Genomic DNA, 16,889 nt, shown 5'->3' with positions numbered 1-16,889 from the left:
CTTGCAGTGGAAGTGTGTGATCCTCTCCCGACGAGCGAGACAAAAGCCGGCTTGAGCGCGAGAACTCTTGTAGTGTGTTTCCCCCCCCGGCCGATCCGATCCGATCCCAACGATCAAACCTGCTCGCTGCCCTCCCTGAAGTACACCTGCTCCCACACCACCGTGCCCCAGACGCAGAAGAAGCCCCACAGGTTGCGCGGGGCGCCGCGGTCGAACGGGTTCTCGTCGGCGCCGCAGTGCTTGAGGTAGGAGATGCGGTGGCGCGACATGAACTCCCAGGTGGTGGTGTTGAGCGAGACCAGGTAGAGGTGCGAGCCCAGCAGCAGCAGCACGGTCAGCGAGAGCAGGGCCACCAGCGCCGCCGCGGCCAGCAGCACGCCGTTGGCCCGCAGCCACAGCTGCCAGGTGGGGGCGTAGCTGAAGCCCGTCCTGAGGGGGAAAAATACGTTATTTAGTTTGAGCAGGAAAGCTAGGGGATGCTAGAGGCTTTGCGGTGTGGCTGTAGGTCTATTCGGAAGCATTGTAAGTCAAAGTGAGCAGTCTGATAAGGTGGATTTGCTTCCACATGTAGGTCTTCAGGTCTTCTCGTCTTTAGCTCTAGTCTCTACTCCAGAACTCTACGAGAAGTTGGAGCTTGAGAAGAGTCAAACCGAGTCTTGAAGCGCTCAAGTCGCCAACTAAGTCTTTCTTTTCTTTCTTTCTTTCTTTATTAGGATCCCCATTAGAACCCTCATAAGCACTGGCTATTCTTCCTGGGGTCCACCACACATACAGTCATACACACTTGTACACACTATAACCACATAAACACAACAAACAAAACAGCTTGTCTCATTGAATTGACAGTCAAGTACATACGGAAGAGAAACGATATTGTCATCCAGACATCAAGCCAAACACAAAACATCATAAATCAATCACAATTCCTCAAGAATAATAGCAAACTTGTAAATCCTTGTCTGAGTGACCTTCTTAAATTATATATTTATCCATCCTGCGCTTTCACACATGTAATTCCAAGAAATTAGGGTATTAAAATACATTTCTCATTCTCTGCCAAGGGGATTTCTACTTTCACCCAGGTATACATTTTATTTCCTACACCATTCTTTCCTTTTTCCTCACAGCAGACGAGTCCAAGTCGAGTTGCAAGTCCTGGTTTTTGTGACTCAAGTCCAAGTCTCGAGTCTACAGCTCTGGCATTAATATGAAACAGTGAACAGAACTTCTCTCAAAATGTTAAAGTTTATAGCATGATATTACCGTTTTGATGCAACTTTGCAAAACGCAACTGTGAGCTTCTCCTTCACAGTAATTAATTACCTTTACCAACTGAATTATAAGTCTCCAATTGTTTTCTATGCTGTTTGGAATTGAATGGGAGTGAATGAGCACGAGAGGTTCGGCAAAACTGATTTCTAAATATCTAAAATCGTGGCACATGTATGTAAAAACGGTCACAATTGATATTAGCGGGATGGAAAACACGAATCATGCCGGACTTGTCCTTCAAAGTGCTTCTACTCACCAGGCCATGTGCAGCCCCCAGAGCAGCACCAGCAGCTGGACCGCCAGGTACAGCACAAACCAGCGGTGGTTCCTCTCCCCGACACAGTTCTCAATCCAGGGGCAGTGATGGTCGTAGCGCCGGACACAGTGCTGACACGTCTGGCAGTGCTTGGATCTCATTGGCTGCTGCTGGGAATAAAGAGAGCTGCGTTTAGAGGTAGTTTCCTCCCGGTCACATGGATGGAGGTTAACATTAAGAACCATACGTTACAGCGCTCAGTCATACAGAGGATCAGTCATGGTGGTGGTAATGTCTTGGCTTGGGGAAACTTTTGGTGCATCAGGGCCTGGACAACTACACATCACTGAAGGAACCAGTCAGAATATCCTAGGATAAAGTCAGGCCATCTGTTCATGAGCTGAAGCTGGTTCGTTGACCAAGACAATGATACAAAACAAACCACCAGGTCTACATAAGATATTTTCTATACAAGAAATTTACAGTTTTGGAATTGCCTAGGTAAAGTCCAGACCTAAGAGCCACTGAGATGTTGCAGTGGGACCTGGAAGATGCTGGAAAACCAACAAATGTCACTGAGTTGAAGTATTTCTGCATAGATAGTGGGCCAAAAACCCTCCATGGCCGATCAATTGCTGTAACCAGTTATTGAGGGATGACTTTCTACATAAATTAGTATCAAAATGTGTGTTTTTCTGTGCTTACATGAGGAATTTAAAATGGGAGGCAGACAAAAGCAATAGAAATATCAATATACATCTACAGAAATGTAACCAATCCACACAAACACACGGCCATGACAGCACAAAGCACCTCCTGTCCACTTAACATATGATGTTTTGTATTTGCCGGAGGTAGTAGTGTTACAGGGAAGTGGGTTGCTAGGCTAGCCCATGTGTTATTCTATACCGTTGCGGGATCTTCCAAGTCCTGCGGAGCTTTAAGTGTTAAATTGCAGCCGGAGATGCCTGTGTGCATATTGAGGTCAGAGGGGCGGCGTGAAGAAAACGATAACTGACAAAACACCATGTCCACAGGCAGAAAGGCCAGTGCTGTCATCAATAGGCAAACAAAAAACTATTTTTACGCAAAGAAAATTTTAGAATATTTTTGCAAACAAAAGCATAGAGATTGGAAAAACACTTGCACACCGTATAACAACCAATGTGGGGATTTTAAAAATGCTGATGTTCAACTGAAAATGACTTTAATATATGTGCACAGTGACAAAAAATAGACTGATGCATTTCAGTTTATATCAGTGTCTATTAAAGATACTTCAATTAGACTTAGACTTAGACTACTACAACTTACACTTCTTCAATTCAGAAAGCTTGCCATTTCTTCGATGTCTGCGTTGGTTGTTATACAGTGTGTAAGTATTGTCCTTCTCAAATAACACGTGTGGAGGCGTGTTGACATGGTAGACGACCCACCTGAAGCAAGCAGTGGCCGCAGCGGCGCTGTCGGAGGGATTTGGTGGTGGGGGGTATCATGTCCTGCTGCTCCTCGGCCACACCCAGGGTGAACTGGTACGACGACACACAGAAACAGAATACATGTGTTTGTTTACGCGTGTGCTTGTATGTAATGTAGATTTCCCCCCCATCATCTCCCTCGCAACATCATTCAAAAAGGCTCTTAAAAACTCTCAAAAACGTACTTCGACTGCTGTGATACAGTGATGTATGGAGATAAATATGAAGCTAAACCTTTCTGATGATCATAAGAACACACACACGCTGGCATATAATATAATAAATCACATTGTATAAGCAGTGCGTCTATGTATGAATGTAATATGTTTTAAGCTGTTTGCAAACACGTGCTAATGTTAACTAGACAAGTAGCCTAACTTTACTGTATTTTCCATAGAAGATATTGCATATTACTATATTAAGTATTCCAGATCACTTACAATGAATGACAGCTCGTAATGTTCCTCATTAGTTCAAAATTATTTGTTTTGAATAACAGCAACCGAAATGTTATGCATATTGTATTATATGCATATTGTGGCCTGAATAAAGATTTTCCCATTCTCTGTGGGTCTGCACATTTATAAAAGTAAATGGGTAACACTTTATTTTCCGGGTCCACAATTTCCTAATAATTCTATTCCTAATAATCCTAGAAAACAACTGAATTTTTTAAGGGGGTTTCCTGGAAAGAACCATGAAATGATGTCAATGAGGTCAATCTGGTAACCCAAGTCATTATTCATATAATCATATAATATAGTTATTTGTTGAATTCCTTCCTCTAATTTCTAATTTTCTATACAACTACTACATAATTTCATGGTTCTGTCTTGGAAAAAACAGAAGAAACTGGAGGAACTTACCAACTACCACTGAACTCTTTCTCTATTTTCCCTAATAATTCCATGTTTTTTTCCAGGAATCTTCCTAGGAAATTAACCATTCCTTTCTCGGAAAATATTAGGAAATTGCAGACCCAGAAAACAAAGTGTTACCAATTCATGAATTTCAATAAATGCATGAAAAACAGCAAACTCCAGACAGGTGAAATGGAGACTAGAGCTAGAGGGAGCAGAGCAACAGCTACCACCACACAGCACCATGGTAACCAAGCAATGTCCTGACACATGTAGGCAGAGGGAAGGGACAGGCGGGACAGTGCAGAGGAGGAGACAAGAAACAGAAAGATGCTTTGAAATGTTTCTGGAGGTTGCTATTATATTGCTCTTCTTAAATTCCCACCCAAAAAACCCCCCAAAAAAACTTAAGTATCAATTTCCAGAAGCAAGTCCCTTCTGCTGGTTTACAGATGTACTGACTATGCAAAAGGGGGATAAATCCAGTGCATGCAATACCTGCACTGGACTGCAACACAATACATCTGCAATGCACTGATGCAGCAGTTAACAGATACTGGCATTTGAAATGAATAAACTGAGACACTGATTTGAGAGATTCAAAGTGAAAAAGGCATAAGGGGTGATAGGTTGTTGTTTTTTTGTTTGGTTGCTGAAAACAGAAACAAATTGGTTGGAATAATTAGGAGTTAGTATGATAAAAGTGACTAAAAGACTATAAATTAACACCATTCCAGTTAAGCAACCTGTCACCCAAGCCTAGTCGTGTCATTACAGTACAAAAAAAATTAATAGTACCTACAAGTCTGAACCCTCACCTGTAAATCGCTGTCATCGGACAGGATGAAGCCGGGGTCCATGAGGGAAACGGCGAAATACAGCAGCACCGACACCAGCACCAGCAGGACGAAGAGCACCGGCTGGACGAGCCTGCCCGTCTCCTCCTGCTTCCTCAGGTCTGCGTCCACACAGAGAGACAACCGGGTTAACACAATATCTGATGAAAAGCTAGACCTAGATCAGGCCCAGACTCAAGTTTTAGTAAGTCATAATGTCATGTAAATGTATATACAATGCATTTGAAGAAAAAATAACTGCACAGTAGCTTTCTAACTCAGGCATAAAACACTTAAACACATCTTATTACTTATTTTAGACCTGTTACATATTCTATATTATTTTATATGGTAGAATAATAATGTATAATTGTGGGACAGGCTTACCTGTGTCATGTAGGAAGAGTATTAAGGTTATGACCCATGTCAGAATAACATGAGCTGTTCTCACCAGAAACCCTGAGCCAAACACATTTTTGAACATGGTCCTCCTAGCATTGTAGAGCATCCATCGCAGTCTTCAGATGGAGTCAGCTCCACTTTGACATGAGGACTGCCGAGCTCAAGCGTCGCTAATGAGAAATGACATGTAGCTAGCAGGGAAAGACTTGTTGGACGCTAGTGCTTCATTATTACTGAGTATCCAGTAAGCTAGCTTTATCAAAGAGTCAACACATAATAGCGCGACCGTAAGAAACCGTTTGCCTGCAGCATTTACGTTTGTTGTTGACTCGACGATAGCCTGGAACGGTTAACTGCAACGGCGACTGAGCCAATACACCGAACTAACTGTGCTTCAGAAAGCAAAATAAATGCATTTCTGCTTCTTATGTCGGACGACATATGAGGCTGAGTGCGAGGCGGCAGTTTAAACGATAGACAAGCCGTCGATCCGCTTCCTTTTAATACATTTGTTTATTGTTGTCGTTCCTTTACATTCTCAACTGTGATTGGCCAACAGCTGTCACGTGACGAGCCAGAATAAGGTGTCCGGTAGGGACATTTCATATTACCGCGCGATGGACAAAGCGAGAACGTTGTTTTGGGCCATTTCCCCACATAAAAACCATAGTAGTGTTCTGGCACGATTATTTGCCTGATCTTTGGTCTCCACTTTATTATGCATTGTAGCCCTCGATAGGCCTATACAATGTTAATGTGACCCACTTACTCCCACATCTTGCTATAACCACTTGATGCCCATGTGAACAGGTTATGAAGATGTAGAGCAAATTATGTCCTTTGCAGGGTTTTGAGCTAGTTCAGCTTGCGTACTGTTAAATATTTCTGTTTGAAAATTAAGCCAGTCTCCATTTTGTTATCTATAGAGATGGTCCAGATTTCACAGCATAAATTGAGTCTTAGTTCTATTAAGGCTTCAAATACTCATTGGACTCACCAAGTAGCCTAATTCACCTCTGGTTAACCCCTGAAAAAATTTCCAGGACTATTTTGAAAGGAATATCTTGAATAATGTGAGGATTATTTCTTCCTCTAAAGTCTCAATCCGTTTTGCCTTTAAAATATTTCCACATACACATGAATGGCAGACAGGTGTCAAGTCACTCTAACAGAGAGACTATGAAATGAATGATGTCACTGTACTTCATTCCATTGTATTTTTAACTGAGTTGTTTTATGCATCATTTTGATTCTGTTCATATCTCTAAAGGTATATTTGACTAAAAAAAAGTCTACTTTATTGAAGTCACTGCCAATTTCCTATGACACCTCCTAGTTTTACATACTTCACACTAGAAATTCCATTCAATTTAAGAACTCATTATTTCCTTGGCCAATCATGGCTCACTGTTCTGCAGAAATGATTAAAAAAAATCCACTCAAGAAACACCCAATTACCTTAAGTGCATTTATTTCGAAAATATCATGAAACAGATTTTTTTTTATCCTGAGACATTTGAAAACAAACTCTTGGGGAAATCTAGCACATTTAACCTTAAAGACATACAGGGAATTCAAGGCAGTAAATTGAATTTTCTGTTTATATGTGGAATAAAAAACTAATCACAAATTTCCATTCACGTGTTGATTGTAGACTGTAATTCCTTGCTTGTCCCTGATTTGTTTCTCACTGATCACAAGGTTTATAGCTCCTCCTCAGCAAAATGGCATTTAATGAGGTGCATAAAAATGGCACATCATTCACATCATTATCCATTATACTGGAATCTATGCTGGCATCACAGAACATATTCAATTTATCAGAGAAATGTTACAGATCCTGTAGTTCCTTTGCCCTTTTCTCATCCAGGAGGAAGGGGGTTGGTAAAGTCTTCCCCCTCAGCAGCGGCTCCAGGCCCTGACAGAGGGAACGAGACAGAGGTTAAACCACAGCTCCTTACCATGTGAGCTGGGAAATGATAACCCAGAAATACATAAATAAAATACTGAGGAAGACGGCAGCTTATTCCACATCGCAATATTGAATGCAACCTCATGGAACATAGGACCCTGGGAACATAGGACCTTGGGAACTTAGGACCTTGGGAACATAGGACAGGACCCTAGGAACATAGGACCTTGGGAACTTAGGACCCTGGGAACATAGGACCCTGGGAACATAGGACCTTGGGAACATAGGACCCTGGGAACATAGGACCCTAGGAACATAGGACATTGGGAACATAGGACCCTGGGAACATAGGACCTTGGGAACTTAGGACCTTGGGAACTTAGGACCCTGGGAACATAGGACCCTGGGACCATATAGATACACTCCCCTGGTAACTGTTCTGTCTGTCTGAAGTCCTCACTTAGGCGTTGAAATCATGCTAGATTTATGCCAATCTTCCAGGTAGTTTCCCACCCCGAGTGTTGAAAATGGCCGCCGTGTGAACACATTAGACGGGAAAAGAAGAAAAGCCATCTCCCATCTAGACATTCAAATCGTCTAGAAACTTTGGAAAATAACCAAAATGTATAATATGGTCAAATATATTCTGGCTTGTATCAATAAGCACAACAAGCTCCCCACAATCAGGCTTAAACTGTGGGCTTCTTCATGTTCTCACCTCTCCAAAGTAGGAGACCAGCGGGGAAATCTCACACTGTGCTGGAGGACCGTCCTGCCCGGTCACCCTGTCAAAAAACACATTTTCAGATGAACTGTCTGCCTCACATGAATCTCTCAAAAGTGTTATTTTACAGAGGGATCTGTAGCAGCTGACAATGTAATACACTACGAAACCAAACCTCTTAATTTTATCCCTGAAATGACCTTAATTTCTCATAAACATGAATTATCCATTAAAAATAACATAGCTTTAAAAACGTAAGGTTAGTATCATCGGTTTATAAGGGATTTATTCATGGGTTGGTTCACAGAGACACTAGTAATTAAGGGATTTTTATGCCTTTTGTGCAGGTTTACAGGGTATTAATAGAAAGTTCCTGTCTGACTGAATTTTACATTAAATTAAAAAGTAAGGAGTCAAAAATTAAGGGGAGTTTAAGGAGGTTTTGATGGGGTCTCCTCCATTAATAACTCCCTTAATTCATTTTAAGGGGATTTTGCATGAATTAAGGGAATTTATGTAAATGTAAAGTTATTTGAAGGGATTACTTGTTCGTAGAGATAACTGCAGGATAATGAAATATCTTCTCAAAATGTAATAAAATGTCCCTCTAAGTGTTCTGAAAATGTCATAAATAGCCAGATTATCTAATAACGAACTAATAATAAATCAAAGTTTCCTCCGACCTGTTCCCCTGGCCGTCCAGCAGCGTGGCCCCGGCGGCCCGGGCCCAGCGGCAGTGCTGAGCCAGCAGGGAGTGCCTGGCTGTGGTCGGGGTGTCCAGCGCTGCCCCGTCCGCATTCTTCAGGGGGGAAAACTCGTCCTCCCTCACCACCTCAAACACCACAAAGTGTCTTCCAGGGACAGACGGAAACACCGGAGATTGAGCAAGTGAGGTATAGACACAGTATCATGATCATCAAATATAAAAGAATCATCAATACCTTGAGAACGGGAAAACGTCAAAAACAAATTTTTCCATCTTGATGCCGTTAGACTTGGTAGGTTTCACTTGATTGCCACATCTGTCCACAAAGGGAACTTTCTTGAGTGCTACATGTTGCTTCAGCTGGCCTTCAAATTTCCTAGGAGATGAAAACAGTTAGTAGACAAAAGCAGTCTGTGCATCAGTAAGCATTGTCAAATCATTTAAGACTGTATGATTCAGGGGGTCAAGACGAACACAGAGTGAAATGAATCCTTTCCTCATTAGGAGAGAGAACCCTATGCATCAAACTGGGTTTGTACATGAAGGTGACTAAATCATTATTAAGATTTTGCTAAGAATTGGGGAAAGTGATTGGACATAAGCCAGCAAACCCCAGTCCCACCAGACAGTCAGTCCAGCTCAGACCAACACTCCATCACTCCGTACAGCTCATACTGTGCTGTGTGAGGATGAAGATGAGGAATCAATAAATAAATAAATAAAGATAAATAATAATAATAAATAAAAATGTTAGGTATTTATTCATTCATTGATTTATTTTTTTTAATTATGTATTAATTTACACATTTCTATAAATATTCCCACATTTATTTTACCATTTATTCATTCATTTATTCATTGATTTATTGTTACTGCATTTATTTATTCATTTATTCATTGATTTATTGTTACTGCATTTATTTATTCATTGATTCATTCATTCATGTATTGCTTTATTTGTCATTGCATTTATTTGTTGATTCATTAATGATTCTTAAATATGACAGGCCTGGCCCTCCATACCTCATTCAAAAATGAATGAATGAATAAATCAAGATAAATAATAATAAATAAAAATGTTTAATAAAATTTTTTTTTTAAATTATGTATTAATTTACAAATTTCTATAAATATTCCCACATTTATTTTACCATTTATTAATTCATTTATTCATTTATTTATTTATTCATTGATTCATTTATTGCTTTATTTGTCATTGCATGTATTTGTTGATTCATTAATTGATTCCTTAATATGACAGGCCCACCCACCCTACACCATCAGATCTTGTGTACAATGTAAATGACTGCAGACAAGAACTTGATGGCCATATGGTAAAATCCATTTAGGGGTGTGAGAAAAATAATGAAAAAATAGAAGGCCAACTTGAAAAAGAGGCAAAAGTACTGGCATCATGGTTATGGGCATTGGTTCTATTTTATCCCCTCACTCAAACTAGCCAAATTTGAAATCTCCCATCTTTTCCCTGACAGCAGTCCACAGGTCCCACCCTCTGCTGTCAGATGTATCTCTCCACAGGCTGAGCAGATGAAGGCTCTTACTGTGCCACCTCCAGCAGAAAGGCCCTGGTGAGGAAGTGGTTGCAGATGTTCCCGGCGCTGAACACCAGCTCTCCCCCCGGTCCTCTGCGCTCCGCCGTCTCCGGCTGGATCTCGCTGTACTCCACCACCTGCTGGACCCCGCCCACCCTGCAGACCACGCCCACCGGCTCCGTGGGGTACGCCTTCTCCACCACCTGACCCCGAGACACAGTACAGTACGTCCAGTCAACCCAGATGCATGGAAGCCCATTTCCGCCAGTGTGATGAAAAAAATGGTCCTGTAAGTCATAATGAGAAACTTTCTCAAAATAATGAGAAACTTTCTAAGTCATTATTTTGAGAAGGTTCCTCATTATTTTGAGAAGGTTCCTCATTATTTTGAGATACTAAGTCATTATTTTGAGATACTAAGTCATTATTTTGAGAAGGTTCCTCATTATTTTGAGAAGGTTCCTCATTATTTTGAGATACTAACTCATTATTTTGAGAAAGTTTCTCATTATTTTGAGATACTAACTCATTATTTTGAGAAAGTTTCTCATTATTTTGAGATACTAAATCATTATTTTGAGATACTAACTCATTATTTTGAGATAGAAAATCATTATTTTGAGATACTCATTATTTTGAGAAAGTTTCTCATTATTTTGAGATACTAACTCATTATTTTGAGATACTAACTCATTATTTTGAGATACTAAATCATTATTTTGAGATACTAACTCATTATTTTGAAATACTAACTCATTATTTTGAAATACTAACTCATTATAATGACTTACAGGATCTTTTTTTTTTCATCACAATGGCGGATATGGGCTTCCATACAGAAGGGACGCTGATGGATCTAAATCTACAGGTAAAGGCTACAGTCAAGACAGAGGCGTACCTTGGCTCCGCAGTCGGCCCCTTTGCTCACGCAGAATCCGATGAAGGCGGGGTCGGCCATTTTGACCAGGATGTTGTCCACGCAGTACACATGGAGGTACTCCACACCCCTCTTCTCCATGTCCTGCAGCACCTCGTTGTCCACCAGAGCTCGGTACAGGCCGCCGTTGCCGTCTGACAAAGAGTGCAGTGTTTTCGGAGAAGTAGGTCATGACCTCAAACTATCTTGAACTTTGCTATTTTTTTACTTCTGCTCTACAAATATTTGAACTTCTTTTTCTTGTCGGATTAATGAAAGAGGTGTTTCGAGAGGTGCAGACAGAATTCCCAACCCGTAAGTATTAGTATGTGGACAGCCTCCCAAAATATCTAACTCATAAAGTAAGGGGGGAAATTTTCTTCAGTCCAAATCACATTTTCCAAGCAAGTGATGAGCTGGAAGTCCGCAAACCGACCCGTTTCTAGATATATGTAAATGCCCGTCAAAGAGCACAGCAGTGACATTAAGTGAAAGCAAAGTATTGGCGATTTGAATTAGGAATTATGCGAATGATCCACCTACCCGGAGCCATGGCCAGCTTCCCTTTACTCTGCAGGATGACCTTTCCATCAAAGGTCACCGCTGGGATCATCCTCTGCTCGAACATGACGACGTTTGATGGCTCCAGACCAAAGTAGCGATTCTCCTTGAAGAACTTCTCAGTGGGATCCAGCGTGAACTCACTAGTCATGATGTACCTAGTGACACAGGAAATGCAATGGTAGAGACACAGGTTTTGAAGTTGAGGTTTTTCATCACTTTGAGGAGGATCCACACTAATCTTACCAAGGGACGGTGCACTTTGAGCCGTGCTTCAGATCTGCCAGCTCCTGGATTTTGTGGATGCGCTCGGCCTGGATCTGATACAAGGTTTTGCTGCTTGGGAGCCCGACGTCGTACATGCCTTTGGGGTACCGCACACCCAGACGGGTCCCCTGGCCCCCGGCCAAGAGCAGCACTCCGACTCGATTCTCTGAGATTTGCAAAAGCCCTGTAAAAAGAGCGGGAACACATAATGACTTGAGGACAACTTGTGTGCTATTGATTTGCACAGCCTCTAATCTTCAGGACAACCTGCCTGAGGAAATGCAACAAGCGAACTATCTTGAGATACAACTGAAAACGAAATTTTTATAAACATTTTATTATGATTATTTTACTGATTTTCTCTTATCAGTCTACTCACATTCAACCTATATCTATGTATGTTTCTTCTTCTTTTTTCTAGGTAGGGTGCATGAAATGTGGGTTCGAAAGGGAGGGTGGGATTGTTACTTATACAATTTTTTTTTTTTTTTTTTTTTAAAGTGGATGTTTATGTATTTATCTTTTCATGTATATCTTGCTTTCAAATACCTAATAAAAACACAATAAAAAAAAAACCTTGCATGTCACCATTAACCTATTATTGCTCTCTCTATACTATTGTACAATTGTTTTGTTGAGTGACCTTAATGAGTTGTGGGCCTTAATGGAGCCAGCAGCACCTTTTATTATAGCTGACTGTATAATAATGTTTGTTACTTGATGATGATGATGATTATTATTATTATTATGTCAGTCCTTTACATGGCTACTAGGGCTAAGTACATCAAATCAATTATGAGTTATGAGAGACAAGAGTTAGACCTAAGTAGGACATCTGCTTTATCATCAGTTTCCTCTTCCATACTATTCTAAAATGCAAACTAGTTGAAGATCTAAGGCTTGTCCATGATGTTATTCATCTGACTCCACTCGCAGAGAACTCCCATCCTTTTCATACTTTCCCTACTTTTAAAAACAGTTATTATATTCCTCCTCAGTTTGACCAGTTTAAGCTGAAACCACACTACAGCAGAATGACTAAAACGTTGATATTGACACATTTCTCCCAGCTGTATCGGTTTACTACTTCAGCCGAACCATGGGGATTTTCCACACGGACTTGCACAACACTTGATATCGAAACTCACCTTCATTCTCCCAGTCGGCCAAGGTGTTTTTGTCACTTCTCCGCACGCTACCGATGAACTCCGGCGGCACCGGCTCTATGTCTCGGTCCAGGCTGGCGGCCGGGGACGCCGCAGCCTGCGCGGCGCCTTCACAGTGATCTTTCAGTCCCTTTAGGTCCAGCTGGGACAACTCCAGGAGAAAACTACCCTTCTCCTCCTCGGAGAGCTCGGGCCAAAACTGCAGGAGGTGAGACTGTCCCGCGCTTTCTAAACACGACTTCGCCTCCTCCAGGGAAAGCATTTTTGCCTTCTGGTCCGAAGCAAATCCAAAAAAAAAAGCAAATTAAAACATGTATGCGACTTCCTTATCCCAGGCTGGAGTGAGGATAGCGGTGGTGTGTAGGAAATGACTTCACCTTTTTCATGAGCAACTCGTGACCGCGGCTCTAGGATCTAAACAAGGATGTCTTGTGATGAAATACTACTCAAATAGCTAATAACGTACACAGCTGCCAAAGCAAATTGTGCAGAATAGGCCTAGTGCATGCTGTAGCATAGCAAAAACGCCCAAGGCTACATAAATGCCTTAAATATCTGGATTATTTGCAAAAACTCTACTTGGAGGACTTCCCTTCTGAGACTTGGACTACCTACAAAAAAAGCTGTGGGCTGACTCAGCTTCTTCCATATTCCATAATCAGCTGATTGTGTATCGCCTGCAGTCTCTGTACTGCTGGGCAGAAAACGTGGAAGTATCCAGCAGGCCCGCAATGTGCTAATCAGACGTTGTACACTGCGATGATATCTAGGTTTACGCGATATATCCGGCGAGGAACTTTCATGTCTCAGTTTCGAGCCGAGCTGCCAAGGGAGCGTCTGCAAAGTGCACACACTGAGAAACGTGAAAATGTGTCTTTAAGTCTCTCATGCTCTTTATTTCTCTTCTGGACACATTTTTGCTACAACAACTTACAGTTAGCCTACTAGCTGCTACTACTAGCCTACTAGCCTTATTTATAGCACTTGTCTAATAGCAATGTTTACAAAGTGCTTTACATACTGTACAATGAACACAAAAAAGACAGTGATGTAGAAAGTGCCACAATAAAAAAAAAAGTGGGATAAAAAAAAAAAAGTAAAATGACAACAAGAAAAAAGAAAAAGGAGAAAACAACAAACTGTAATAAATTGCATTAACTGGACCCCCAGAACACACCCATCACCCACTGGTGAACAGCAGCACATCCACAACCACGCGAGGAACATGACATTCCGGCTAGTCTGCACACACACCACACCCTACCTACCAACCCCCCACCAGCCAGCATAACCACACCTGCCACATCCACCGTCCACAGCCCAACCCAAGTGCGTGCCCCCCCACAATTCACTACACCCACGCCAAGCCGCTGGCTCGAAACCCACCGTGACAAAGCCCAAACCTCACACACCAGGCACCCACCACGCATCCAACCAACAACAGCCCCCACAGACGACACAGAACAAAACATAGCACACCCACACCACCACAGTGACCTGCCACAACCAGTGCAGCACCAGTGGTCCCACAACCAGTGCAGCACCAGTGGTCCCACAACCAGTGGTCCCACAACCAGTGATCCCACAACCAGTGCAGCACCAGTGGTCCCACAACCAGTGCAGCACCAGTAGGCCCACAGCCAGTGGTCCCACAACCAGTGCAGCACCAGTGGTCCCACAACCAGTGATCCCACAACCAGTGCAGCACCAGTGGTCCCACAACCAGTGCAGCACCAGTAGGCCCACAACCAGTGGTCCCACAACCAGTGCAGCACCAATGGTCCCACAACCAGTGATCCCACATCCAGTGCAGCACCAGTGGTCCCACAACCAGTGATTCCACAACCAGTGCAGCACCAGTGATCCCACATCCAGTGCAGCACCAGTGAACCCACAACCAGTGGTCCCACATCCAGTGCAGCACCAGTGATCCCACAACCAGTGATCCCACATCCAGTGCAGCACCAGTGATCCCACAACCAGTGATCCCACATCCAGTGCAGCACCAGTGAACCCACAACCAGTGATCCCACATCCAGTGCAGCACCAGTGGTCCCACAACCAGTGATCCCACAACCAGTGCAGCACCAGTGATCCCACATCCAGTGCAGCACCAGTGAACCCACAACCAGTGATCCCACATCCAGTGCAGCACCAGTGATCCCACAACCAGTGGTCCCACATCCAGTGCAGCACCATTGATCCCACAACCAGTGGTCCCACATCCAGTGCAGCACCATTGATCCCACAACCAGTGGTCCCACATCCAGTGCAGTACCAGTGGTCCCACAAACAGTGGTCCCACAACGAGTGCAGCACCAGTGATCCCACATCCAGTGCAGCACCAGTGGTCCCACAACCAGTGATTCCACAACCAGTGCAGCACCAGTGATCCCACATCCAGTGCAGCACCAGTGGTCCCACAACCAGTGATCCCACAACCAGTGCAGCACCAGTGATCCCACATCCAGTGCAGCACCAGTGAACCCACAACCAGTGATCCCACATCCAGTGCAGCACCAGTGATCCCACAACCAGTGGTCCCAAATCCAGTGCAGCACCATTGATCCCACAACCAGTGGTCCCACATCCAGTGCAGCACCATTGATCCCACAACCAGTGGTCCCACATCCAGTGCAGTACCAGTGGTCCCACAAACAGTGATTCCACAACCAGTGCAGCACCAGTGATCCCACATCCAGTGCAGCACCAGTGATCCCACAACCAGTGGTCCCACATCCAGTGCAGCACCATTGATCCCACAACCAGTGGTCCCACATCCAGTGCAGCACCATTGATCCCACAACCAGTGGTCCCACATCCAGTGCAGCACCAGTGGTCCCACAACCAGTGATTCCACAACCAGTGCAGCACCAGTGATCCCACATCCAGTGCAGCACCAGTGGTCCCACAACCAGTGATCCCACAACCAGTGCAGCACCAGTGATCCCACATCCAGTGCAGCACCAGTGAACCCACAACCAGTGATCCCACATCCAGTGCAGCACCAGTGATCCCACAACCAGTGGTCCCACATCCAGTGCAGCACCATTGATCCCACAACCAGTGGTCCCACATCCAGTGCAGCACCATTGATCCCACAACCAGTGGTCCCACATCCAGTGCAATACCAGTGGTCCCACAACCAGTGATTCCACAACCAGTGCAGCACCAGTGATCCCACATCCAGTGCAGCACCAGTGATCCCACATCCAGTGCAGCACCAGTGAACCCACAACCAGTGATCCCACATCCAGTGCAGCACCAGTGATCCCACAACCAGTGGTCCCACATCCAGTGCAGCACCAGTGATCCCACAACCAGTGATCCCACATCCAGTGCAGCACCAGTGATCCCACAACCAGTGATCCCACATCCAGTGCAGCACCAGTGAACCCACAACCAGTGATCCCACATCCAGTGCAGCACCAGTGATCCCACAACCAGTGGTCCCACATCCAGTGCAGCACCATTGATCCCACAACCAGTGGTCCCACATCCAGTGCAGCACCAGTGGTCCCACAACCAGTGATTCCACAACCAGTGCAGCACCAGTGATCCCGCATCCAGTGCAGCACCAGTGGTCCCACAACCAGTGATCCCACAACCAGTGCAGCACCAGTGATCCCACATCCAGTGCAGCACCAGTGAACCCACAACCAGTGATCCCACATCCAGTGCAGCACCAGTGATCCCACAACCAGTGATTCCACATCCAGTGCAGCACCAGTGACCGCACTGCAGGGCTATGCCACTGACAACCGACAATTGCGGGAGCACCACAATCTCACTACAGTGCTCACAGAAGACCTCAGAGCCAGAGACCTCACTACCACTAACAAACGGCCCTGTAGTCCATGCACCGAACCATAACATCGGCAGAGGAAGTCAACCAAGCACAAGGCCAGCATCCATCCGTCAGGACAGGCCAGGGTAGGCAACACTATTCACAGGCAACAATGACACACCAAACCATGAGG

At 43.9% G+C, this 16,889-nt stretch overlaps 2 protein-coding genes across 2 annotated transcripts; both read right to left on the bottom strand.

Annotated features, from left to right (window-relative positions):
- Positions 1–26: 26 nt before the first annotated feature.
- zdhhc12b (zinc finger DHHC-type palmitoyltransferase 12b) lies at positions 27–5,620 on the bottom strand. Its single transcript, XM_071521164.1, has 5 exons — positions 5,090–5,620; positions 4,685–4,824; positions 2,965–3,057; positions 1,529–1,695; positions 27–429 (listed from the first exon to the last, which is right to left on the bottom strand). Exons 1-5 carry the CDS (start codon positions 5,208–5,210, stop codon positions 114–116), a joined length of 837 nt encoding a protein of 278 aa, XP_071377265.1. The 5' UTR covers positions 5,211–5,620; the 3' UTR covers positions 27–113.
- Positions 5,621–6,566: 946 nt separating this feature from the next.
- Positions 6,567–13,691, bottom strand: uap1l1 (UDP-N-acetylglucosamine pyrophosphorylase 1, like 1). The gene is made up of 9 exons (XM_071521175.1): positions 12,892–13,691; positions 11,723–11,927; positions 11,459–11,634; positions 10,898–11,070; positions 10,009–10,202; positions 8,682–8,822; positions 8,424–8,591; positions 7,735–7,801; positions 6,567–7,022 (listed from the first exon to the last, which is right to left on the bottom strand). Exons 1-9 carry the CDS (start codon positions 13,169–13,171, stop codon positions 6,936–6,938), a joined length of 1,491 nt encoding a protein of 496 aa, XP_071377276.1. The 5' UTR covers positions 13,172–13,691; the 3' UTR covers positions 6,567–6,935.
- Positions 13,692–16,889: the final 3,198 nt, after the last annotated feature.

The sequence above is a fragment of the Centroberyx affinis genome, unplaced genomic scaffold (genome assembly GCF_046629955.1).
Source record: "Centroberyx affinis isolate AG114_WGS23_722 - 3 ecotype Tasmania unplaced genomic scaffold, CSIRO-AGI_Caff_v1 ptg000866l_1, whole genome shotgun sequence".
NCBI lineage: Eukaryota > Metazoa > Chordata > Actinopteri > Beryciformes > Berycidae > Centroberyx > Centroberyx affinis.
This window is presented reverse-complemented; position numbering and strand designations above follow the sequence as displayed.